This window comes from Apteryx rowi, unplaced genomic scaffold, assembly GCF_003343035.1.
Source record: "Apteryx rowi isolate R43461 unplaced genomic scaffold, aptRow1 scaffold_304, whole genome shotgun sequence".
Classification (NCBI taxonomy): Eukaryota; Metazoa; Chordata; class Aves; order Apterygiformes; family Apterygidae; genus Apteryx; species Apteryx rowi.
This window is the reverse complement of record NW_020449464.1, coordinates 767799-794066: the sequence shown is the minus strand read 5'-3', so window position 1 is coordinate 794066 and position 26268 is coordinate 767799. Positions and strand designations below refer to the sequence as shown.

Here is a 26268-nt window from a genome sequence, read left to right as displayed (position 1 = left end):
GTTGCTCCGCCGCGGGGCGCGGGGCGCCGCGCAACCAGCCCGGCCCCTGTCGGCGCCGCCGGCAGCGGACTTGCGCGGCCGGAGGGAATTCCGGAGTATTCTGTATTCCGGAGGGAAGGGGGCGGCGGGGGGGTTGGGGGCCAGATCTCTTCTCATGCGACGGGGGAAACGTCTTGGCCTGGGTGCACGCCGGGGACACGTTAGCACTGCTGTGGCTACCCCAAAGGAAAGGAAACGTTCGCAGAAATGCGTTTATTGCAGTTTGCTTCACTGTCCGATCACATGTTAATAGAGGACTTCAGGGGTAGCGAATACTTGTTTTCGAAGATACCCTTTAACACATCTGCCTCCCCATTAGGATAAATAGTTTATCTCGTGGATATATGTAGATAAATGGTAAATAGGAAATCTGTGGACAGACACAAGTACAAACGTGGTGGTGTGTGTATGTGTCCGGCTTGACTCTCTGCTGTGACAGCAACATGTCCACAAACACCCTTTAGAAATTTAGGGATGTTTGCTCGGACAAGTCCTTCGTTCCTTTATTTCTATCAATTCCAACCTGGAGCGATTACTCCTTGCATATTCTTCATCAGCAGAGTTTAAATATAAAGCAGGCTTTCCTAAAGGTTGTCTTTCAGTTCAGAGCCCACTCTCCGGCTGAGTACGCGGAGGAGTTGGTTGAGGGGAGAGAGGCAAGGGGCGGGGGGGATGTCTGCGGCTGATCTGGACCCTTCCAGCATTTCCTTCTCGCCCTTCTGCGATGCTCATGTGCTATTGCTGCCGTGGCCATCGTTCCCCGGGTGATGCTGTGGTTGTTACGCCCCATAGTGTAGAAAGGGACCCAAGGGGGTAGAGCTCTGCTTTGCTTTTGGGGGGCCAGAAAGCCCCCGTGGAAGCCGGAGGAGTTTCCCCCTCCTTTGTTCCTAGCGGGGTGTTTTGCGCTTGTCGCACTCCCCAACACAGTTTGGAGAGACCGTGAGAGGCAACTTCCAGCCTCTCCTCCCCCTTCCTCGTTCCGTCCTTGAGCTAATTAATGCGTGAGACTCCCGAAGTGACTCGCGCAGACCTCGTCGGCCCATCTCGGCTGTCAGCGGGACTCGCAGCGCTGCCTTGAGCAGGAAGGTAGTGGATGCGGCAAGGCCGGGGGAGCCCCGTCCCGGGCGGGACAAGTGGCGGCTCCTGGTCTCACCCGGCTCCCGGGCTCGTCCGTGGAAGGAGGGTCTGGCTGGTCGTGGCGAGGGCGGCTGCGATCATGCCGCTGGCTTTCCTTGGGCCGCCTGAACCGAATACACGCAAGGAAAAGCTAGCAAATATACCGCCCTTTAGAGGCATTCCCGTAWGCACCTGCATGCCTCTCAGCTGCACCTTAAACTGAGCCGAGATCTCCCTTTTTGCCACGGGATTTTATTTGCRACAACAAGTGTGTGAAGGACTCGGTGCATCTCATAAAAGACCATTTTCTTCTCTCTCTCTCTTTTTTTTTTTTTTCCCCCGAGTCAGTGGATTGCTCTCCCTTTTGCAAAGTACTGAGAGACGGGCAGTTGGGTGCAGAGGGCCTCCGCATGCTGGGCAGCTCCAGCACGGGGTGGGAAGCGGGCAGGGCAGGAGGAAGAGAGGCCATGAATTATTGATGGCCGTAATCCCTGCCCGACCCAGAACTGGAGATGCTGTGGGTTAAACAAGCACCAGCCTGGAGCCTCCAAACGCCTCACCGAGGCGGCCGGGGATTTTTCAAGGTGAAAGAGGCTTTGCACAGCCGCCCTGCTCTGCAGGCTTTCACAGCAGCCCGGGGGCTGCCTGGATTGCAGTCCCTGCCGGGGCCCTGGTTAGCCGGGCGGGGGGAAGTAGGTCTTGAAGCACAGGGCTGCGGAGGTGGTTTTGTTCTCGTCTTGCAAATTCCTGCTGTCCTTTCCAACACCCCGGGTCGAGCGGGGACGGATATTCAGTCCTTTTACATTTTCAGCCTAATGCAGGTCTAGGTTTGTCCGCAGCAAGAGCGTCGGTGGAATGGAAGGGGCCTTTGGTAGTTAAAGGAAGAAAGAAAAAGGTGGCAGTAGCGGCTGCTCTGTAGGAAGGGAGCTTTCGATCAGTGCCACGTACAGCCTGCGTGTTCATCACATTATGCTGCCTCTGATGCAAGAGACCACGAGTTAATTGTTTTCACCTTTGCGATAGCGATCGCTTATGGTCAACTCTCTCCCCCCGCCGTCACACACCCCTTTAACCCCTGCCTCCCCCCAGAAACCCCAAACCCAACGACTTCTCTATTATGGCGGCAGCGGCAGCGCAGGGCGGCGCGGTCCGCGGGGGTCGGAGCCGCTCCGCGGGCCTGCGTGGCCCCGCTCCGCGGCTCTGCGCGCACCGACGGCCTCCCCGTCGCGGGAAGCGCCAGCGCCGCGGGCGCCGGTTCCCCGCTCTCGGGCAGCAAGGGTGGCTCGTCCCCCCGACGGCTCCCTCGGCTCCCCCGACCCCCGGCCCCGGCTCCCCTACCCCGTCGGGCCGCCCTTCCTCCGGCGCCTTCCCCGCAGCGGCGTCGGCGCCGGCAGCGCTCGCAGGCCGGGCAGCAGCAGCAGCAGCAGCAGCCCCAGCCCGGCCCCCGTCGCCTTTAGTCCCTTTCGCTTTAATCCCAGCCTCTGGAAGCACGCGGTTATGTCACTTTCTCAAACAAACGTGTACGTGGAGGGAAATCGATGCAGATAATGTTTAGAAGATTAAAAGAGCATTAATGCTGGCAACAAGAACATAAACGTGTGGACCCAGTTTCATTGATCTGGAACCTGATCCGGCTTATTTCCAGTAATGCTGCCGGTGCTCTTCCTTCCCAGCACCTCGCTCCCCGCCCCTCCCCGCCGGCGCCGGCTCCTCGCCCCGCTCGGGGCGCTGCGGAGGGGGCGCAGGCGGCAGGACCCGCCGTGGCCGCGGAAGGGCGGTTGGAGCAGCCCCCTCCGCCGGGGCACCCGGCGGAGCGGCGAGGCTCCCCAGCACGCCGTCCTCGTGTTCCCCGGCACCCTTCGCCGGGCGGGGGGCTGTCTCCTGAGCTCCCGCGCGTTTAGAAAGGGCCGCCCGATATTCCTTCGCAGTTTTAATCCGGTTTTGTTTGGGGCTGCCAGTGCCTACGGATACGATCTCCGATTTTCTCTGTCTCACGCGCGCTGAGACGCGCACACATGCTCGTGGGTCTCTGCTCTCCCCGCTTCTTCCCCACTGCCTTTCCACTAAACTCGGCGTCGCTCCATCACAGCCAGGGCCGGGCTTTCTGGTTGCTTCCCCCTTTGGTGTGTTTGCAGGGCTTCGAGCGGGCGCTGAGAAACGCCGCTTGCTTTGCTATTTCCTTCTTCCAAAACCCGAAACCTCCCCTCCCCGGCGCCCGAGCCCTCTCTCCCCAGAGCGCCCCAGGCCGCTCCGCGCAGCGCCCTCCCGCCGGCGCCCGGCCGCCCCGGCCCCGCAGCCCCGCGGAGGGAGGCGCGCAGCGGCGCGCAGAGGCGGCGCGACCCTCCCGCGGGGCCGCCGGGCAGCGCTGGCTCCTCTCGGGCGGCCGCGGAGCCGCGGGGCCCCTTTGCTCGTGTGAGCTGCAGCGGTGACGGGGAAACAGTCCCTGCTGGGGCTTCCTGTGCAACCTGCTTAATTACTGCATATAAATCACACGGGCATCCCGTCGTGTCCGCGCCGTGGCCTAGGCGTTTTCTTCTCCGCGTAGCCGAGGAGCCAGGGAATAGCAGGGGACGATCCTCCCGGCCGCTTCCAGTCCGCGCCCGGCTGGGCATTGATCGTCCCAGAGAGCGGGGAACCCGCCTGCGCTCGCGGGGAGGGGGAGTGGGAAAGACCTTTGTAAATTACCGTCCCTTCGGGAAATTGATTTTTTATTACCACGTGTGAATATGCAGCTTCATTGCCCCGATGTTTCCTTTCCCTTTATTCTCCTACTTAAATCCCTCGGAGCAAAAGGAATGAACTGAAAGTGCTGTCAGATTTCTGAAAACCGTTTGCCCCTGTGCTCTTGCCGTAAGTTTTCCTCAAACGAAACGAAAATATACTGTCCTTTGAGAGAAAGCCTTTCTCTCCCCATGRGAACTGTAGAAGAGGGATGTGCTCATTATTTATTTTTTAAAGGACTGCTAAGTCCGTTGATCATCTTCAGCCATTTCTGTACTGGAATTACCGACACCGCTTATAGCGATTTTGTGCAGTATCGGAGCATAAAGCTGTAAGCAGTACTTGGCAGCTCCTATGGAGGTGTAAGAAGCTCATGCAGTTCAAATTTCAGATATTATCCTAGTTTTAGACACCTACAGGAATACAGGCAGTGTATTCTACACACAGAATAGTAGATCACATCTGATTAAATTTTACACAGATTTTAAAATGTCTAAAATATATCCTTATGTTAACAAACACATTGTTTGCTGAATGCTTTAAAGATACAAGGACAAAATATCATCCTTTGGCATAAAGGTGCACATACAAATGTCTTCAGAAATGTTTAGAGGGAAAGATAAAATATGCATTCAAATGAGTGCATGGTGGTCTAAAGCAAGGAGTACTTGTCTTTGTACAAGCAAGAAGGAGGAACCGCTAACAGCTGGAAGGATCTCTGTTAGCCGTAGGACTCTGCATGGCACATTGTAACAAAGGACCCYGATCTGCAGCAAGAGAAACCTCTGAGAATCTTCAACAGGAACGTCTGGCTTTGTTAAAGATTCCAACTACGCAGATGGAAACAGAAAGGTTTTTATTTCTGGAGAGTTGCTATCAATTTTGGATAAACATTCTCCTAAAAAAATAAATAAAATCTCGCCAGTCTTCAGATTCTCACTATACCTCGACTGTCACTTCACCACCCTTGTATCTCACCCTTGAAATTACGTAAACCTCCTCTTTCTGCGGCAGGGAAGATGTGACATGAATCTGTGTGGGGTGACCGCGGGGCATATGGAAGAAACGGCATGAAACCAAATAGGAAGGACACATAAATAACATATTCTTATCTTTAACGAGGAGGGAGTGTGTGGCTACTGTCTCCATCCCCTTCGGAGACTGAGCTGTCGGTGCACCCGGGATTGGCGAGGCCGAGGCCAGCAAGGCCCGAGGGAGCAGCCTGCTCGGGCGGCTGCTCCTGCCGTGCCTGGGCTGCCTTACAGAAGGCTGGYGCCCGCTGTGGGTGAGCCGGCCCGGCGGAGGGCGAGCAGGGCYGCGGCACGGGTCCACTGCCCACGCTGGCTCACCAATCTGCACCTGGAGAGGAGCGCTAACSCAGTGGAAAGAGGAGCCCTTTATCGTTTTATGCAGGGCCAGGGAAACCTTTCATATTGATCCTATTGATCCAGTCCTCCCCATTACGGAAACCGCATAGTTAAAGACCCCTGCTCAATAGATTTACCCTTCATGCTTGCAATACTCTTTTAAGTGGTCTCAGTCGAAGTAGCTGGACGGCTTTAAACCAGGGATCCAAACAAAAGGCGAGGTAGAGAAAGACTTTGCTCCAGGACACTTTGCTGAATCAGTGGTAGGTGTTTGAGATGAGGGTGGGCAAAGTCAAGGGGTAAAATACTTCCCCATGGTATGCTCAGCTCTCTCCAGAAAGGTTCATTTCCTGATTGCCCACCGTAGGCTTCCAGCACTGCTGGGCCTGGGCCCAAACCTTCACCGTACTTGCAGCTCTTCTGGCAGAGCAGGCCACAAGGAGTAAAACAGTGTTAGCAGGATTGTCCTGTCAGGTCAGGCAAGCTGGGGACGGCTCCGAGAGCCAGCAGGACAGCAAGGCAGGTGGGACTGTCATTCCTCAAGGGGCTGTGCTGGCTTGGCTCTGGCAGAGGCTCTGGCAGCAGCAATCTGCCCGCTGCACCCTCCCCCCCCAACTCTGTGACCTTCTAACTGCACGAACTGCAAATACGGAAACATTTCTATAAAACCTTTATTTGCTCCAGCCCCAGTAGGGCAGTCCCTAAATTTCTGCCAGGATGAAAAATATTAATGATCCCTAGGTGAGTCAATGTATTTATCTGCTCTGTGAGTTCAAAGGGCAGAGTTCAACTGTGGTTCAGGTTAATTGAACACGAAACCATGTCCTAATGCCTGTGTTGCCTGCAAAGTACTAAACCTCAGAATATTATCAGTTGGAAGGTGCACCAAATCTATGGTAAGCAAACACAGGAAGAATGCAATTAAAATAACTTTCGTGCTGTAATCTCTTGTGAGCTACCAAGCTCAACTGGGTTCTGAAACTCTGGGTAAAGACCTCTGGGGTGAAAGAAGCATTTTCTCACCCAATAATACAGTTCTCACCAAATAATACGGGTCTCACTGACCTGTAGAGCAGCTTCTGCAGTTTAGGCTGAGACTCAGCCTTAGACTAACAYGCTCCTATCAGAGCAGAGCAAAACGTTTGTTTACATAATCAGGTTTTTGCCTCATGCTTATTTAACCCCATCAAAATTATTTACTGCTTTGAAAAGTCAAAGGTTACAACTGACCCTACTGTACAAACAATGACAGTCCGAAAGCAAGGCAAAAGACAGTCTGGCTAATCCTGTGCTTTGCAGATATCTTATTATTTTTCTGGGCTGATCAGCAGAATGCTTGCATTGCTTGTTTACATTTCCTGATTGCTGAATCACGTTATTGATGATTAAACATTTTTGTACCAAAACACCATCAATGATTCATTTGTGCAAAACACACATACTGACCTCTTTGTATTTGTATCCCTTTGATCACTGCGCATTTCAGCAGTGCTGCCTGGGCCAGCGTGGCTCCTATTTGGACTGCCCAGCAGAGGGATGGGAGGGCCTCGCCACCCCCACCCCGCTGCCCTCAGCCCTGCCACCCCTGGCCCCGGCCGTGCTGGCCATGAGTGCCCCCTGTCGCCAGCTGCCCGTGAGCTGCGCCAGGGCACAGCTGCACGGCCCCACTGCGCAGGGCTGCAGAGCATCACCCAGGGGAGACACATCCAGCCCAGGCCCTGGAAGCCAGGTCTGGTTTAACAGGTGCTTACTCAAGGCTGCATCGCAGGTTCCCGCRTAGAAATCTAGGCCATATTCCTCACATTTGCTCCTTGCAAGTGCTAGAAAAATGCACACAGTCCTATTCTGCTTCTTACACCACCCCCTCACCTTAGCTTGATCTTCCTCCTGCAGTGTATTACAGGCTATGGTTAACATCTGATGTGCATGGTCTGCTCTCTTCTTCATGCCCCCAGGCGGCGGAGGGGGTGGCATGGGAGGGGTCTCACTGCGGCTCTCRCAACTGCAGCCACAGGGCATGGCCTAGCACTGGCACTCATCATGGAGGGCCCGGTCTGGGCACAGAGGCAGTCACAGTAGGAGAGGGTCCCTCTGGTCTGGACAAGCTCTTCTCTCTCTTCTCCTGGAGGAAGATACACTTAGGCAGTCACTCTAGGGCAGTGCTGATCTGTGCCACATTGCACTGTTTCATGGGCTGCTGYGCACTCCTGGCTACCTTATAAACCCCTTTGCCCCAGTGCACTGGGAAACAGTTCAGCTGTGGCTTCTGTGCAAAAAGTGCAGTAGGAAGTTCGGCAGGATGCTTTTCACACTGGAAGGAAGAGAAGTAGTGGCAGATAGAGAGATGGGCGCTGCTGAAGCCAATGCACTTAGAAAAGCCGACTTCCGTGGAGGGAAAGGAGAGCGGGTGCTCGACGGAGCCCGACGTCCGAGGGCCCTGCCGTGGTGAGCGGGGCAGCCCGGTGGGACGCGCCGCCGCCGCCGCGCAGACCATCAGCACCAGGGACAGCGCCGCAGCCCTCGGGCTTCAGCACCAGGGACGGCGCCACCGCGAGCCTTCAGCACCAGGGACAGCGGCGGCGGCGCCCACCGGGCCCGGCCGCGATGGGCTGGGCGGGGCTGAGGCCGGGCTGGGGCCGGGGTTGGGCTGGTGCCCTGGTGCAGCCTCTGGCACCAGCAGGCACTTAAATAGCACCTTCAGCGCTAGGAAGCGTCCTTTGGTTGAGATTTGCTTATACTATAGATGATCGCTGAGGGAATCCTAGCTTCCAGGTGGATTGCTGTCATCCGCTTGGCCTCTGTCTGTTAGGATTCTAGCTACGTTTTCTTTCTGTGGATTTTGGAGGCTATTTTGTCACCCATTTTTGCCTAAAAATTAAGGCATAATAACATCTATATTAAGTACATTAAATATATATAAAACTATTTCTTAAGGTTGAACTAAATATGCAGTAATCTTTAGATCCTTTGAAAGGTGCTTAGTGGCTTAAAATATTAGTACTCTCTTCAGATATAGATTAGTGGTTATGTTTGAACTATCCATGCAATAAATTGTGGTGCTGTGTGATAAATCTTATTTCTCATGTATCAGCTTTCTAAAATAATATCCTTTCTGATCTTTTTGTTCCACACTGTTCCCAAAGATACTGAAGACATTTCTGCTCTGCATATATTCAAATACTATTTTTGTTAAGCAAACCATTTTTGTCAGTTTCTTGATTGGTTGATAGAGATAAATCTGACCCCACTTATTATTAAATGCATCTCTATCTTTCTTCCTCTACTTCTTTTTTTAAGAAACAGTCTATCAGCATATATTACTCATTTGGAGGTTTTTCTGATCTCCAGTCTTTACTATTTCCTTATTAAATTTTTCAGCATCCCATTTTTTTTCCTAATCTCTCACCATTTGTACAGAAATTTCTGAGATTCAGATGCTCTTCTGTGTTTGAAAACTGACAGAATTTTATTTGTGACAATGATCTTGTAAAGGAGAGAACATTTTTGCCAAAAGGATTATTTTCCAATAACTCAGATCCTCTTTCTTCCCTTGCTCTTCACAGGGGCATTTTGACTCAAGCTTTGCACTTCCTTTTTCTGCACCATGCTCCCAGCTGGTCATCCTTAATACCTTTTCTTGTGTTAAGCACAAAACTTTGTACTAGATGTTCCTGACATCCACCAATTGCAAGTTACTTCTTCATCCCTTCCAGCTAGGCATTACTCAGCTGTGGCAAGCTTCTTGCCAGTATCCCGACACATCTATTCTCAGTCTCCAAGCCCTAAACGTAGCAGACTCCTTGCATCAGAGAAGCTCTCATGTGGCTGCCTTCTGAGTGGAAACAGCCTCTGCAGTATATGGAGGATTAATCAAATATGGAAAACAGGGCTAAAAAGGACCTTGAGACATCACCTGTCCTGACAGCCTAACTCATTCTTCTGTGATGGGGATTTCACAGGCAATCTCTTCCAAAGCTTAGCTATCCTTACAGGTATACAAAAATCCTTAATGACTAACCTTAATCTCCATTTTTGTCATTTAAATCCTTTACTTCTCATTTTATCCCCACTAGACACAGCAAAAAATATATATTCCTTTTCTTCTGACAGCAATCTGTTTGTATTTAAGACAGTTATCATGTCTTCTGTCTTCTCTAGACAAAACTCCCTCATACTTTGGAGATGAATAGGCAGAGAAAAAAAAATTGTCTCAGTGGGACAGACAATGCCTTTTTCTAAGGTAAAAGATTTTGTATCCAGTCCCAATCTTGCAGACTTTTGCATAAAAGGCTCACTGATTTGTAGAGAATTTTTGTATGCAGAAATCATACAAATTAGACTAATCATCTCAAATAGGCACAGTGAAAAGATCAACAAGACAACTCACTCGTAGATAGAAATGCAATCAAAAAAGAAAATGGAGTGTTTGGGGTTTGTTTGGGGTTTTTTTGAACTATAAAATCAAACTACTGCATTATGAAAAAAAGGGGGCTCAAAACACTGGTAAATGCTCCACAGAGGAATTATTAGGCAAGCAATAGAGGCTGGCAGTTTTCCAAAACACAAATTGTCTCTGGTACCAAAATATGTCTAAGTGAGCAGGGAACATATGTATAAGCAGTGGTGATTTTCCAGCAGATCTCATCTTGTCATAATGGAGATTTAAAAATGAAGGCCCACACTGAGGCATTAAGCTTTGGCAAGCAGCACGTAGCTGAAGAGGATAAAGGAAGAACATAAGGAAGTCTTCCTCAGAGAGACCGTTTCCCCTCCTCTCCCACACATCTTCGTCACTGCTTCCCTTCTCCTCTGTGCGTATCATGCCAACTCGTTCACATATCTGGTGAAGAGGCACGGCCACTTTCCGCRGTAGCCAGTGCCACCATACGAGCGTCCTTCTTCCAGCCGCTTTGGTGAGGACTGCTGGCACGATGGTGCTGCATCAGCCCTCACTGCAGGCTACCAACACGAAAAGGCTCGCTCTGTCTTTCGTGGTCCCTGAGGATGAGACGTGAGCTTCCCGAGCTTTCCCTCAGTCCTTTTGGCATCTTTAGTGCCAAATTTTTCCTCCATTATGCACAGATCCTGGCAGGGCACAGTGTCTTGGTTCTCCTCTCACATCCAGCCCTGACCATGCACCTCCAAAGAGATGTTGGGGGGCCATGGGTCACACAGACCCAACACAGGAGCCACACTCGGTGCGTGCCTAGCTCCTATCCACTGGAGTAGTGTGAACACTACCTGACACAACTGTTGTCACCCACACAACCCAATGAAGCAACATCCCCTTCTCCCCTCCACCAGCGCAGTGGTAGTACCTGAACTGAGGACATGGGGGACCCACAGGCTCCTCTGCCTGAAGGAGTTCACTCACGTTGCTCACCTTCATCAGAAACAGCTCTGAGAGCAGAGATGGCAACACAGAACTCACTTCCCCAGACAAGCGTCGAGAGTTTTGCTCCTTTCCTCTCTTGTTCTTCATAATTGCACCCTGTCAGTAATAATTGCAAATAAATCATTATTTCCTGCTTTCTATTGTAAGACAGGATTTCTGAAAGAAATGTGGTTTTGGAGGTGTAGAGCAAGAAGCCAGGAGGTCCATACTCTCCCTGTAGCTTGCAAGTAGGACCCAGGGGGCTCAGCTCAAGACTCTTGACTTGTAAGTACAAGGTGATACAAGGAAACTGCAGCATGGGAGTGTGCACAGTCAGTGTACTGAAGGGAAAGCAACTTGAAGTAATTAGTAGAAAATACTAAAAACAGCATATTTCAAATTCAAATCCTCCCTAAGCTTTGACACTCTCATTCAGTGCTTACTCACCTCCGCCTTTTTAAATTCCCTGTCCTGTCTTGGAAAAGATGCCTACATACTTTTATTTCTGCAGGTGGGGAAAGTCACTGCTGTATTGTCGTACTGGAGAGGATGTGATGATGCATCACTCTTGCAGATGCAACTACAACAGGCAGAGCTCTCAGCGTGGGGAAGGTCCAGTGTCAGTTCTGTGCTCTGACTGAGGGAATATAAATCCACCTTACAGAAAAGTGTTATAATTCAGCTGGAAACTATTTGGGGATTCAAAAGGGGGAATCTTCAGAACAAGAGGAAACAYAAATCTCTCAGGTGTTAGAAGTGAAGGAGTCACTGAGTGTCGTTCCCAGTGTTCAGCATTTCACTTTTACTGGATGGAGTACCTGAGCTGTGCTGCATTTTACACTGTGTTTCTCCCCTGCAAAGTGCCAAAGCAGTGGTAGAAAACAACCTAGCTTAAATCCCTACTTTCAGGGACCTGCCTCAGCAGTGGACTACCTTATCCTTCTTGATTTCTCCCTGATCCCTTCCGCATTAACCCTCTTCCTTTCCCATGGGAAGTGCTTCAGTGACTAGTTTTCATGATTAATACTAAATACTTTTATCCTCAGAAGTATGGAACTTGTGGCAGGATTTGTCCAGGCCTGTGGGCACAGTCTAGCTAAAGCGGATTCTGCTGCGCCTTCGACATAAGTCCTGGTGAGCTAGCAGAATGGCACGTCAGAGCGGCACACTGCATGACGCCACTTATCATAGCTGGGGGGGGGGTTACATTTAAATGCTTTCACTTTTGCCAGTTTATGTCAGCTTGTATTTCTCAAAGCAGCTTGGACTCCAAAATGGCACAAGTATATTTTGGCTTGTCAACAAGGATTATGCAGTTACGCAAGATGCATGTGTCTGTCTGCCTCTGTGGCCTCCTCCCTCCTCTCCTCACAATGTCATTTGGACCCTGTGGTCAACATGAGCCTAATTTCACACAGAGCTGGAGGTCTCAAAGATAACTATGGGGGGGTTCTACCCATTTTGTGGAAACAGGAGGCTATGTAGAGAAATAAGACCTCGTAAGTGCTTGAGCTGAAACAAAGCTATGACATGAGTTTGCACTATATTAGATGATGATTGCACCTGGAAAGAGAGCTTATAAATGTCCCAGCTATTGCAAAAGGTACATTAAGAACACATAAACAGCTCTGAACCAGAAGTCTGTCAGAAATCAGGGCAGTTCATTCTGCAGCCCACAGAACTGCTTGCTTGTAAAGAGGGTTGAATAATTAGCATCAGAGGACGCCCTCTGCCTAGGCCACAGAAAAAGAAACTCTGGGGCTGCTCTGCAGAAACTGCTTCAGTCTATGGTTAAAGCTTATGACCACTTGGTGACAAGGAGTACATTTAAACTGTATTGTATGCTCACCAAGCCTCCACTCATTCTTGCCCTAGAGTGCAATAAATTGGCCCTACCCCATCTATTATTTATTATTCTGTATTAATGATGGATGTATATTACAATAGTACTTAGAAGCCCCTGTCAGAGATGCCACATTGAGATAGGTGTAGCAGTATCACATAGGAGGAAGCAGTCCCTGCCCCACAGAATTTACAGCCCAATTTCAGTTCTCCAGCAGATTTACAAGAGACTGGACACAAGTAGCTTGAGACCTACTACATGCCAGAAAGAAGTTTAAAAGAACAAAGCCTCAAAATCCGTTCATCTTTCTTTCTCAGATAGCTGAAGGATGCAAGCACTAGATATAGAAAGGGGTCCTATCCATGGTAGAATTAAGAAAGAGAAAAATTAGGTTGAATACCAAAGAAAACAATTCCTGGCAGGAAATATTTAGGTTGTGGGATTGTGTCTCAGGGCCTTGTATCCTGAAACAAGAATCACTGTATAGTGAACATCTTGCATTTACTGGAGGGCTTGTCAGGGTGAGCGAAGAGATCTTTTCCACTAACACTCGATCCCTGTGAAAGAACAGAATTAACACTTTGTACTACACTTTTCATCTGTGTGCATATTCTATATTTCTAGATAAATGTCTTCAGAGGGCATTCATAGGGATTAAAAAACTCAAGAGGGTTTAGTGCRTGTGTGTAGCAGATGGAAATAAGCAGATAAATGTGCACTGGCTGCACACCCTAACAATGTGATTATTTGCATCTTCATTCAAATTGTTTCTTGTTACATAATGATTTTGTACACAGTGGAGTACTTAACCTAATTTGTATTGATCTCAGTTGCTTTCATTTGTGCATACTTAATTCAGAGAGGTAATCAAATTGATTTTTGAGGCCTAGTTTTTAAGAGATTGTAGTAGCACAGATATACAAGAGGTTGCTTTAAGTGAATCATATCAAAAGAAAACATTTTAAACCTCTGGAAAACGTTTTGATGGTCATTTCATTGTGTTCAATATTACTAGCATAATTAAATTTCTTTCACATCGAGTTCTCTCTGAAATCAAATTGAGAAATATTTTTTAGTTCCATCAGACAGATAACTTGGTTTAGTTGACTTTGTACTACACCCATACGAAACAACATATAAGAGATCAATATTCATGGTTTATCCTTACAAACAATAGAGAGGAGTGACCTACTGTCGGATTAAAAGAATATTGTTTGCTGCTTGACTTTTTCTTAGCATTTACTTACTTGTTTCATAGTTTCAAAGTCACTTTTGCTGTTATAGTGAAAACATCATTAAAAACTGTGATTACCCAAGGTCATCAGCAGAAAGAGGGAAGAGGAGTTAACCTGAGAAACTGCGGGTAATCAAACTGGGAGGTGATGGAGACAAAGGGAGTCTCTTGCCAGTGAAAGCAGATCATAAAGTCTGGCCTTGCAAAATTTTAGCCTGCTAAATAGTCCTCCAAGGTATCTGGCTGAAATCTCCTTGCTTAATTTGTTTAAAATTAGAGATAGCTGAGGCAGATGGAGTGATGTCAGATGTATATTGGAGTTCTGTTTGTGTAAGAAGCAGGACTAGCACTGTGTTTGTGTTTCCTAGGACATAAAGTCACTCGAGTTGTTTCCTTAAGATGTTACCAGTATCCAAAGCAAACTGGTATCAGGCTCTCATAACAAAAAGGAGATGGGTTTGTAGCCTCAGAAGGTCCCTCTGTGCCTGTCTTCTGTGGTTTGGTGATTTTGAAGCTGTGGTTGCCAAAGTAAAGCTTCACATAAGTATTTCTTGCCGTTGCTGGCCAGCTCCAAAATTTCTGGAGCTTCACTGCCAGGACTTTCCAAAGCACTGACTGTTGTAATACTATTTCGGTGGGACTGACCTTGCTGGAGCAGGGAGGTTGGACTAGATGATCTCCAGAGGTCCCTTCCAACCCCAACCGTTCTGCGTTTCTGTGGCTTTTGTAAGGCTGGTGTTACGTGCTACGAGTTGATTCCTCTGAACTGCACATCATTTCAGCTATTAACAATGGGGCCAGCTGGATATTTTTCAGTTGAGAAAAGTTTCATTAGAAAAGGCCAAAATGTCTAATCTAAAATGTTGCGCTTCAACCAGCTTTCACCAGACCCACGGAGGACTTGCTCCAGAACGGGGGTCTCATCCTTCAGGGTACCCGAACAAAGCCGCTCTCGCAGGTGAAGAGCTGCTCAAGAACTGGAGGGTGGAGGGCCCCAGCGCGAAGGGTTTACCCCCCATGTACGGGGCTGGTGGTGCTGGGCATGGCAGTGCCGGGCTGCTCTCCCAACCGGGGAGCACGGCCACCGCATGGAGATTAGCGCTGTTGCTGTGGAAAGGCAGGAGGGGAGGTTCCCACAGACATAGACCTCTCTTTTCTGACAGCTTTACCCAGCAGTATTAATGGTGCAGTAGAATCCGCTACCATTTGCTAATAGTTGCCATATATTCATTTTTAATGACTAGAGTTAAATTTCACAGTACTTTAATCTTTATAAACTGAAGTTTTAAAGACAGTACTTATCAACTGAAATGCTTCTAAATATTTGTCAGGATTTATAGCTATTTGTAATGCATGGGCTGGCTACATTTCTGTCTTTTGAGAAAGAAAATGGAAAATAAGAGTTATTGTTGCTGAAAATAACACTGCTGTTGCAGACAAATGGACTATTGGTAGAAACATTCAATTTAATGATATTCAGTGACAAAAAAATTAAGTTTGAATTAGAAGCGTGTGAAGGAAACCAAAACCCAGACAGGTTTGCTGAATTGAAATTGAAAAAATCATCAGCTTCATGCAGATATTTTTCAAGCCAATGGGGCTGCACGTGTTGGGATTCATGCAATGGACTTCCTGTTTGTGTTGGGTTTTGTAATTGCTTCCCAAGCGGTATGGTATGATTCTTTTTTTTAATGTGAATTGTATTGAAACCTATTAAATGCAGACGGTTTAGAGCAGATTTTCCCTTAGAGGACCACAGGGGTGTCCCAAGGCTCAGCGCAGGGGAGGGAAGGCTCTAGCGATCTCTCCCAACTTCCACCAGCTCCAAGGGAAGCGTCCAGCTGCCAGAAGGCAATCAGTCCCACCTGTATTGGACACCTGCCTTCTGGCCACGGACGCGGCCCGGACAGCATCGGACGCCTTACTTTTCTATGGCAAATTATGGAGATTACCAATCTCTGGAGCTTTTAGTACAGAGATCACTCGTAAGCGTATTTGTATAAGGGAATCATCAAACTCTTCTGGTGATAGCTTCGGCCTTTGTAAATGCTCAGTGCCATACAGGGGGTCAGGTCCTGCCTGGAAAGCCTTCCCAGCCCTGCTGCCGTGCGGAAGAAAGAGGACCCCCAATTCCGATGCGTTTGTCTTTCTTGCTTTCTAATGCTTTTAGCAAAATGGTGGGAGGGGTTATATTACTTTAAAAAGTATTATGGTGTGTTGTGGTTCTCTTTATCTAGTATTAGTGACTGTTGCAAAGGATTTTTAACTGACATTTGCCTGAATGCTAAATTTTGTCCCAATTTCCGGCAAGTGGAAATGTGAGGGTATCTGGCAGTGACACGGTTCTGTGAATACCTCTTATGCTGTACACCAGCCACAAGGAGTCTACCAAAATGTGAGTTATGCTGCTGACGAGCTTTGACCGGACATGTGAGTCTCACAAAACCTTTCTGTTCTTTTACTGCGAAAATAACCTCCTAAAGCCATTTTTTTGGTGAGAAAAGCATGTAGTGAAGAACTCCAAAGATGTTGCAAAAGTTCTCATTATTGATTATAGCTTCACTATAACCACAAATACAAATTCAGTTATTGGTATATTATTGCAAAGGGAATATCAATGAACAAACTTGTTGCTTCTCTGGCTGATAAACAGAGCATTTTATTTGGCTGGCATATTTCATGAATGCTAAAAACTCACAAAAAGATGGAGTTGGGATGAAACTATTTAACAGCTGCTGTAGCTATTAGCAGAGACGACTGCCTGCTTCTGCTCTCATGTTCTCTGGGATCTAGCAAAATATTCCAGCACATGCTTAACCTCAGGCTTGTGAACACACCGGTTAAAGCCAATGAAGCATCTTGCATATTTAAAGTTGAACTCATGCTTAAATATTTTGCTGGATTAATATATAACCACCTAGTAACTCCACTGTCTGTCTTGCAGTTACTCCTAGTTTTCAGCATTGCTTGTGAAATCTGCACCAGCAAAATCTGAGTGTTAGTACTAGGTTTTAGTATATCTACGCCTGCAAAAAAGCTGGAGTAAGTAAGAAATCACCAGTTTATTCTAAAATTTAATCTCTGTAATTCAGATCACTGAATCTGAATATTTACCTTCATGGAGAAGAGTCTTATTTAATGATGGGAACTGCAGCGATTTGGGGGCTCATTGCATTTATCTCCACCTCACCTGAGTAACCTCCTGCCTCTGCATGCTCATTCTGAATGCTATTTTTTGAATTTCTAAGTAATGCCTAACTCTGTAAACACAACCACCTCATCATTTTTAAAGCAATTCTTTTTTAACATTCCCTTTGTTTTAGCTGCAGGACAAAACTGTCCTTATTTAAGACAGGCTGTCCCCCTTTTAGGGACATAATACAAAGGGCCCGATTCAGCAGAGTGATGTCATGTTTTTAAACCACTGTTAATGCGTTTTAAATCAGTAGCTTTCCATGTAAGTAAAAATTAGGTAAAGCAGTAGTGAATTTGTTTCTGAACTTTATCTATATTGTTTCTATGTAAAGCATCCTTAGTCCAGGGTAGCAGAAAAGGGATGAATGTTTGTTTGTTTTTTCCCACTGTTACAGCCTTCAATTATAATTAATTATCTATTTTCTTCCATAGAATATATTTAGGATTAACTGCAGTTAATATAATCAAGTTGTTCTTAAAATCAAGATGGCTACTTCCCTTCCTTCTGCTATTAAAATGTCTCTCATTCCATAGGAAGGTTTTCTAGATAATAAATTTCTTTTATTAGAGTGCTCACTCCATTTTTCTTCTCTGATAAATGCATGTCAAGGAAAAACATTTGCCTTTATGGTTCCTTTTCAAGAACAAACTTAACAGTTCAAGGAAAGTATTTACTGAATGCATTGAAAAGCACATACCTTTGCATTATTTATTATAAGATACCAATAACTGCAATACGCAGAGTGTCTCTGGACATAAATTAGTGATGTTAGGAAATACTAGAATCTTCCCTGTGTCCCGGAAACTATTAGAAACTGCAGCAAAAATGCAGGAGCTCATCACATCCCTAGTCTTTGGCATGCCGTGACACTGATTTGAGACAAAAGGACTAAGTAAAACACTGAAGGGAAGAATCTCCAGTCTAACTATGATTTTTCATCGTAGACATGCAATAAGACGTTATCTGGGGAGGGCAAGGTCTGGTAGCTTAGAGGGGCAGAGAAAGAGCTCCAAGGAACGAAGGAGGCAGCAGGAGCACGGGARGGAAGAGCGGATTTGCAGAGATGCAGAGGAGAAACACCGACTATCCAAGGGGACGGTGTTGGACGGGGAATACTCCAGGAGACGACCTAGGACAGGGCAGAGTGACGTGCAGGGAGGAATGCCTGGACGAGGAAAGAGCCTGGGGAAACTGGAGCAGGCTGTCCCCACGCAGACCTAAGGGAAGCAGAGGTTGGGAAAAGACTCGCTGTTTAGCTGAACGGTCTTGTGGTGGGAGGTGGAAAGGGAAAGGGAAAGCAAGCAATGTTCCTTCCTTTGCAAAAAACACACAAAACTCTCTGTTTTTAATGCTGCAGAGAGCTCTGTCACTCTGAGACGTGTGCTGGGTGATACAGTGGCAGTACAAACCTTATTTAGGAAAATTACATTCTCCAGTTGTCTCTCCCTCACTTGTCAAAGTTAATTTAAAACAGACTCAGTTTTAAGCAGTATCTTTAAGGATTTCTGATTTATCCCTGACTGAAATTCAGGTGTGTCAGGAAGGGTTCGGTCCTGTTTATTTCCACAGAACTGCATCATTTTACCTTAATTTTGAAGCTGGCCTATCTCTGGCAGGGATCTCCGGCTGCATCTTGCCCTCACTCCTTTCCGGTCAATTCTTGGAAAAGAAGTGTTGTAATAAAAATGCTGCAATGAGTTGTTCTTTATACACTGGGTATGGTTCTCTGATCCACACCGGTTTAAATCAGGAGTAGCTCCACTGTTGAGTTTAGTGTGAGACAAAGATAGGGATCAAACTTGATACATTCGCCAAGTAACTCACAAGAAAAGTAAAATTAAAAATATATATAATTCCAGAAAATGTTTGGGCTAGATTTTGCATAAAAAGTGCTACCCAAAATAAAGCCACAAGTCAGTATTGCACACAGTCATTCAAGCAGGATGTTACACAATATCCAGAAAGTTCAGAACTATCTGAACACAGAGGAGAGGATCTGGTGAGAAAAGGAGGAGACAGGATGAGCAGGCGTTTGCTTACAGCCTTGCGAAGGCAAACATACCCGGAATAACCTGTTAGAGCAGCTAATGAACCTCATGGAAAGATTTTCCTRGTGTCTAACTACAAATCTGTGTACCACAAATTAAACTAATTATTTGTTGTCTTCCTTGAGGTAGGCACAGAGAATAATGAAGCATCATCCTCTTTAAAACAATCTTGCATATAATCCCTCCCGTCAGTCTTTGGTTTTGCTTTCTGGATGCACAAATGCAGCCCTTCCAGTCTTTCCTCGTTTCTCAGCTTCATATCTTTCTCGTTGACCTTCCCTAGGCTGGTGCAGTAGGAGTCCTCTTGCCTAAGTCTAGCTCGCTGCGGGTGTTTACATCTAAGCTAATTGTGTGGACTGTTTTTATGGTCAACAGACTGAAATCAATACAGTCGTGTGCAATTCATCTCATCTCAGACTTGGCTTGAGTCACATCCCAGAACTGCCTGTTTCTGTTCATTGGCCATCCCGACAGACAGCTCGGGTGGAGATGTCTCTATTCCAAACGTCTAAAGTTAGACGAGAGGAATCGTCCCTCTGATATCCAAAACTGGACATATTAATCCAACAGAGACCTCCCCGATGCCAGCTGGAGGAAAAATAATATTACTTCCTTTGTCTTTTGTACAGCACTTGTTTGAATTCATCCCACAATGATATTTGCCTTTCTCTTTCACTTCACTGCAAAACTCAGACTCAGTTTGTGATAAGCTATAGTCCCAGATCGTCCTATGCTCTGCTACTGTCCAAATCGATTTTTCTCCATTTTGAATCTGTGTACTCAATTTTCCTTCTTCTGTGTGTTTTTGCACCCATCTGTAATAGCTACTGTCTTGCTCACTTTGGAGCGTTTCTCCAGCTTATCCAGATCATTTTGAATATATACATAATATTATATAACATTATATAACATTATATATGTTATATGTTATATATGTCCTCACTTTTCGAGGAAGAAAAATAAAAATTGCCGAATGTATGATAAAGTTGACCTCTACATCTCGCCCCATACCGAGCCCCAGTTCCAAGCAGGGCCCCGGGTCGCTGTGTGGGAGCCCTGCAAGGGACCGTGCTGTAAATCCACTCCTGGGGTACACTGCACTAAGAAAGGAAGGGGTGCTTTCAGATCTTAATTCTAAAAGGGTCCTCATTTTACGTTTTGGCCAGTCTGGTATTTTCAAGTGTCCTGATTCTGACCTGCCTTTTAGAGACAACTCTCTTGCAGCCACTTGAATTTCACAGCTGAAGACTGATGAAAGAGAGGACTCAGGTTCAGCCAATCCAACAAAATATTGCAGTTCCCTGCACAAAACCTGTGAAATATTTTCACATGCACGAACATAAGCTGATCAATATCCAGCTGAGGCAGGTTCACCGAGGTGTCATACTCAGCCATACATAGAGGAATATTTTAACTACCAACATTTCTAGACTCTGAATTCTACTTTTTGGCTCAGGTTCTAATTTCAGATTTTAGAGCTGCGAGTTTTTTAATATGGCTACTTAAAAATCTGGCCATTTATCAATTCACTCTACTCGTTTTATCCCAGCACATTACCTAATCATGTCAACATATGGATTTTTTTATCTTGCTGCCTTGTGTAGACAGCCTTATCAGTCTATTTTTAAACCTGGATATGCTTTGGTGGTGATATTGGTTTCAGCACTTGATGTTCTCTTTGTGCTAATAAATACAGATCAGCTCTTAATGCTGATTTTTTTTAAGATCCATTAGCATGGTTCGACATCAGCGCTGCCAAGGTGGGGCTGCCTTCCCTGCCCGGAAGGCTGGCGGGGTTGGACGAAGAGCTTTTGGCCGGCTTTGCCTTGCGAGACGCTGGGGGAAGCGTTACGCGTTTGCTCGCCCGCGTCAAGCGGTCCCCGACGCTGGGCGCTGCAGCCCGCAGCTGGCGCTGGTGCCAGGCTGCTGGAGGGTTTTGCGGCCGGCTGCGCTGCCCTGAGCCCGGCCCGCCCGGACGGCCGTGGCTTGCTCCGCAGCTCGCTGGGGTGGAGCGAGAGCGGGGAGCAGGGTTTGCCCAACCTCGGTCCCCGGGGAGCAGCAGGTGAGGCTCAAGGGAGATCTGCGGAGGGAGGGGAGGTTTGCAGAGGTCGCTTCTCAGCTGAGGAAAAACATCGGGCTGTTTTGAAAGACATTTGCGATGTGGGGTATCTTCGACTGTTTTCTCCTCCTGGAAGCAGCTTCAAAATCCATGCTAAAAACACAAATATAGATAAATGCAAATATGCCTCAGACTTCTGGACAGCTCAGATAGCTTTATGCCTTGAGGCCACCCCTGCAAAACCCTGAAGACTGCTTTGGTTGGCCGTGGCCGGGGAGGCACCCTCAGGTGCACAACGGGCTGCTAGAGCAGGCTCAGCCGCAGTGGTCTCTGCCACCAGCACRAGGCCGGAGCAGGGAGAAGGGAGCATTCCCCCGGGGTGGCAACGCCACGGGAAGCGACGCCGGAGCTAAACCCCAGGGACGGGGGGGGGAAAGAGCACGATGGGCCGATGCCTAACCGGCCATGCCAGCAGCCTGAACGCTGCCATTTTGTAGAAATAGGTTCTCGTAACCACTGACGACAAACATTTCAAAAAGCTGTCAGTCTTTATGTTTGCAGATGATTTCCATTAGGAAGTGTCACCTGATTTCTGGGCYGATAGGGAGTAACTTGTGAAAAGCATCATGAATGTATAAAGTAAGATAATGCCTGGTTTCAGCACTGGCAGCCAAGTTTGTTTATGAAAAATAAAAGAAAAAATACTCAAGAACCTGCTCTGAAGCAGGGACGGGGAAGGTCCCGCTGCCAGGAGGCAGAGCCACGCCAGGGTYTGTGGTGGAGGTCTCGCCCGCTGTTCGGGCACGCGGTGTTCCCTGGGGAGGACGCTGCCTTCCCAAGCCGACAGGTGAGCACGGCCGGGCAGCACGGGGAAGCTCTGGTGAGCTTTAAGCTGCGTGCGCCAGGCGTCTGCTGCCCTGGGGCTTCGGCAGCCGCGGCTGCGTCGGACGGCGCGGAGGTCCTGCTTGTTGGAGGTGTGGGGAGCTCATTGCCGACTGTGACACAGCCGTAGCCTAAAGAGCAGAGATGTTACAGTTTCATCTCAGAAAGACGGGATTTCACTCCTTTCCATTTTTTTCCATGTCTGTCTGCGACAGACCACGTGAAAATGCAAAACTTCCTGAGAACTGTACAACTTGAGACGCACGAAGTGTTCTGGTTGTCATTGCGCAGGCCATAAGCGAGCGGTCCCACAGCAGAGCGCTGTATTTGGACTCAGGCGGCTGCGCGAAGGGGCGGTCCCACTCCCCCATTCAGAAGGGCAGCTCCTGCCCKACTTTGGCAGGAAAAAGCGTTAAAGGGAAGAGTTCGTCCCCGTCCCTAACTGCCCTGCAATGAAATCGCGTCCACGCTGTGCAAATGCAGGTGCTGTCGGTCAGAGGAAGGATACAGGTTCTGCTCTGACATTTATCTCATAGCAGATGTCTGCAACGTGCCCAGCCACTTCGTCCCCAACCTTGGGTGATAACCCAAAGTCACCAAAGCCGGCGGCTGTGAAGGTGGCTGTCCCCAAGGAAGGTGTGTCGCTCTACCTCCTCTTTTGTGCTTTTTCCCCCTTTTTAGGGCATCCCCCTCCCTGGCAGAACGATGCGTCAGAAGGTTGTGTTCGGTCTCTGTGGCCCCTTGCCTGGGGCCAGCTGGGCTTCATCCCTGGAGCTTGGAGGTGTGCTGTGAGCCGTATGCACGCGGGACAAYGGCCACGGTGGCTGCCGTGGGCAGCCGACAGGCAAGTCTTCGCTAGCAGTGCGGCTCGATTAGCCCTGCCATCAGAAGCCTTTCGCTGTTTTAACCTGGGGACCAAAGGGCAGAGCTCCCAGGCCCTGCAGCCGACTCCAAAAGCCTCCGAGATGCTGCATGGCGAGCCTGGGACAGGAAGGGACAGTCCTCTGCCCTCTGCATCCACAGCCTCCATGCAGGAGGTGGAAATCGCTGCAACTCCCACGCGCCAGGTTTCTAACCCTAAATATCCAGCGCTGCCCTGGCATTCGGCATGCCGGCCTGGGGCAGGGATGGAGCCGGAGCCGGTCCCGGTCCGGCAGCGCTCTTGGACAGCTGCAGCCGCAGCGCTCTGGTGCAAAGCGCATGCGAGTGCTCTGCTGGGCCCGGGCCAGAGCACCGTGCACTGCAACGAGGGAAGAATCACGGGGTCTCAGCGAACGAGGGGATAAGTCAAAATGTTGGCCAGCTGATCATAACCATGCCCCTTCGGGTTCCTGACTGATTGAAAAAATTGTTTTGGAGACTGATTGAATCCAGGTGTAGGAGCGCGCACTGTTTGCCTATCTGCAGAGCTATCTAAAGCCGTCAGCACCGGACCGTCTATATTCTGTTTTCAGATCACTGCGGTGAAAGCAAAAACTCTTTGCTTCACCTCAACTTTGCAATTAAATCCATGCGAATGGACAACTGTACCCCAGTAGAGCTACACCAAATCGATGTGGCGTGTGCTACCTACACCAGTCTAATTACCTAAGCTTCTCCTTTTTTCATTTCTGAGGCCTAATTACTCAATACAAGTCATGTTTAGAAGCTAACTTAATCCACATAAACCTGTACTAATTCACCCTTAAAGGTGGAGAGAGCCGTTGCCAGTTACAGCGCTTTTCAGATTAGCGAACAAAGTAGTAAAAAGAGATTGTGTCATAAAATATATTCTACTGAAAGAGGCCTTTGATTTCAGCTGAATAGCGCCAGCATGCCAGGGTGATTAGCAGCTTCATTTCAGGCACTGGCTGTTGCAGTAATGGAAAATAAATTGGTAAAAAGTCTAAAAAGCGTCCGCAGAGGTCTGTTTCTCAAGAAGCAAACAAACGAAAGGGCYGAGCGGAGTGCGGGCACGGCGGTCTGAGTAAGCGTAGTGTTTTCCCCAGTCCTGCTCGCACAAAGTTGCTGCCGTGGGAGCTTTGACTGAGGTTTCCGATGGGGTTTGGGGCAATAATGCTGCGTTACAGATGTGAAACCTGGTCGTTGGGGAGGTGGGTCCATGCCTCGTTGTATGTAGATGGAGAAGCTGAATATTGGGCTCAGAATAGCCTATTTGAGGTCAAACAAGAGCAACACTGAGCTGGGAACTGGGGCCAGGAGAGTCCGCGTTTTGCCGTGGGAGTTTTACCCCTGCTTCCTTCCCGTGCCCACGTGGCATGTTACCACCACGACTCCAGCAGCGCGTGGACCCTCTGCCATGCAAACATCTTCTGGAAGAGGCAATTAGGGAAGCAAGGCAGTGGCAGCAGGCAGCGTTTTCAGTGGCTTTTGGCCACTGAAGCTGTACCCAAGGTGGTCCCTGCCGCACGGGGAGCCGCGGGAGGAAGCATCGGCACCAATTCCCTGGGGAATTCCTTGCAAGGAATTATGTCTGTTTGCTGGCAGAGGAGAGTGGAGACCCGTTCACTGCTAATTTCAAACGGATACCCAGAAAACGTACCGCCGAGCCCCAGATGGAGGATGTTTTTGTGTTGCAGTTTTTTGGCGAGGGCGGGGGGCTGCATTCGTGCTTGTTCAGCTGTTCGTTGCCCCGCGTACCTACAACGCAGAGCTGCGTTTCCTGCCTGCAGCACTGCGCCCATGGTGATGCTTCAAGCATGTGCTTGGAACGGCAGGTCAGAGAAATGACTATTTGTGCCAAAATATGGATAGAATATTTATTCCAAATGCATGAAACATCCACCTGTATTTCCCCAGCGCGTGGGTCTTTTATATAAATTACCCAGATGGTGCAGTTTGCATTATGGATTAGTGGCCTGTACAGTTTCATTAAAAAATAATAATCTGGAGTTGTTATTTGTTATGGCACATGAGAAGTATCTGCAAAGAATCAATCTTTTTGTTAGCTATTACGAAAAAAAGGCATGCCTTTTGCATTTTCTGTCCTAGACTGAAATCAGATAAGCTGAATTTTTAATCCTAATGTTAATGTGACAGAGGAACAATGTGTTTCTCAGATGGGGGCTTTATAAAGGGAGTGGAAAATCCCAAAATTCTGCACTGCCCAGAAATGGCTAGCGAAAGCGAGTGCTGCATCTCGGGGTGGTATCTCGAAGGCAATGAGCGCGCAGAGGACGAGTGCTCCACACGCCTATAAATTATGCGCCCAAATGCCTAAAAATTAAGTGCCAATCCAAAATCATTAGTCATTTCTGAAAATTCCTGTGTTTTATACGGAAACACAAACACGCCATGTACATAGTTCTCCTTAGAGGGCTTCCGTGGAGTTTGTTCCCACCACGCTCGTTGAGGCCACCGGCACTTCAGCTGCAGTGGCCACGCGAGCGGCTTGCGTATTTAGGAGATGAACCTTAGCCAGCGTCTCACCAACAACGCTGCAACCCATGGGGAAGTGTGACAGCTCACGTGTAGCACGCGGCTTGATCGGTGTTTTCCGTGTGCGATGCGCTCGGTTCGTTGGTAGCCACGCACGTGCTGACTCGCTCTTTCTCTTTGTCTCCTTCCCCGGCCACCCCGTCCCCCAAGCATGCAAACGCAAAGAGCAGGAACCGAACAAAGAACGGAACAACTCCCAGAAGAAATCCCGCCTGGTTTTCACCGATCTCCAACGCAGAACGCTTTTCGCCATCTTCAAGGAGAACAAGCGTCCATCCAAAGAAATGCAGATCACCATCTCCCAGCAGCTGGGCTTGGAGCTCACCACCGTCAGCAACTTCTTCATGAACGCGCGCCGGCGCAGCCTGGAGAAGTGGCAGGACGATCTCAGCACGGGGGGCTCCTCCGCGGCCTCCAGCACTTGCACCAAAGCGTGACCGGCGCCGGGCGGGCGGCTGGGCGCGTGCAGCCGAACCAAAGAGCCGCCGGCAGAGCGCGCATTCGCAGCGGGGCCCTTCACTGGTGACTTGAAAGCACAATTCTCCTGCAAACGAAGTCTAGCCTAGCTGTAAGCAGAGGACACTTTTTACGGCTTTTAGTCAGTTCTAGAAGGCGCAAGTTAAAAATTAACCTCTTTCTATATGATATTATGCTCAGGACAGGCTAAGCAGGTCTGAAAAGCAAACCGGTCATTCGTGGCATGAGTTTCTGCTGAGACCCGAGGACCCCCCGGTGGGGACGGCAGGGCGACGAGCCGCGGCCGCCCGCGGTTGCTCTCAGGCTGCTTAGCCTCGTCACACCGCGATATACCAAAGCTCACAGCCATAGCATGACAACACGAGAACTGAGCACAAACACACACACACACACATACACACACAAAGGAACCCAAGAACCAGTTTTTAAAACTCAGGCATGGTTTTGTTAAGTGTTTTAAGAAGAAAAATGATC

General features: G+C 48.4%; 1 protein-coding gene across 1 annotated transcript in view; it reads left to right on the top strand.

Moving 5' to 3' along the window:
- ONECUT2 (one cut homeobox 2) overlaps positions 1-25810 on the top strand; it is a 27538-nt gene extending 1728 nt beyond the window's left edge. The window contains exon 2 of the mRNA XM_026070127.1: positions 25468-25810. Coding sequence (XP_025925912.1) covers positions 25468-25754 — 287 coding nt within the window. The 3' untranslated portion in view covers positions 25755-25810. The remainder of the gene's footprint in view (positions 1-25467) is intronic.
- The last annotated feature ends 458 nt before the right edge of the window (positions 25811-26268 follow it).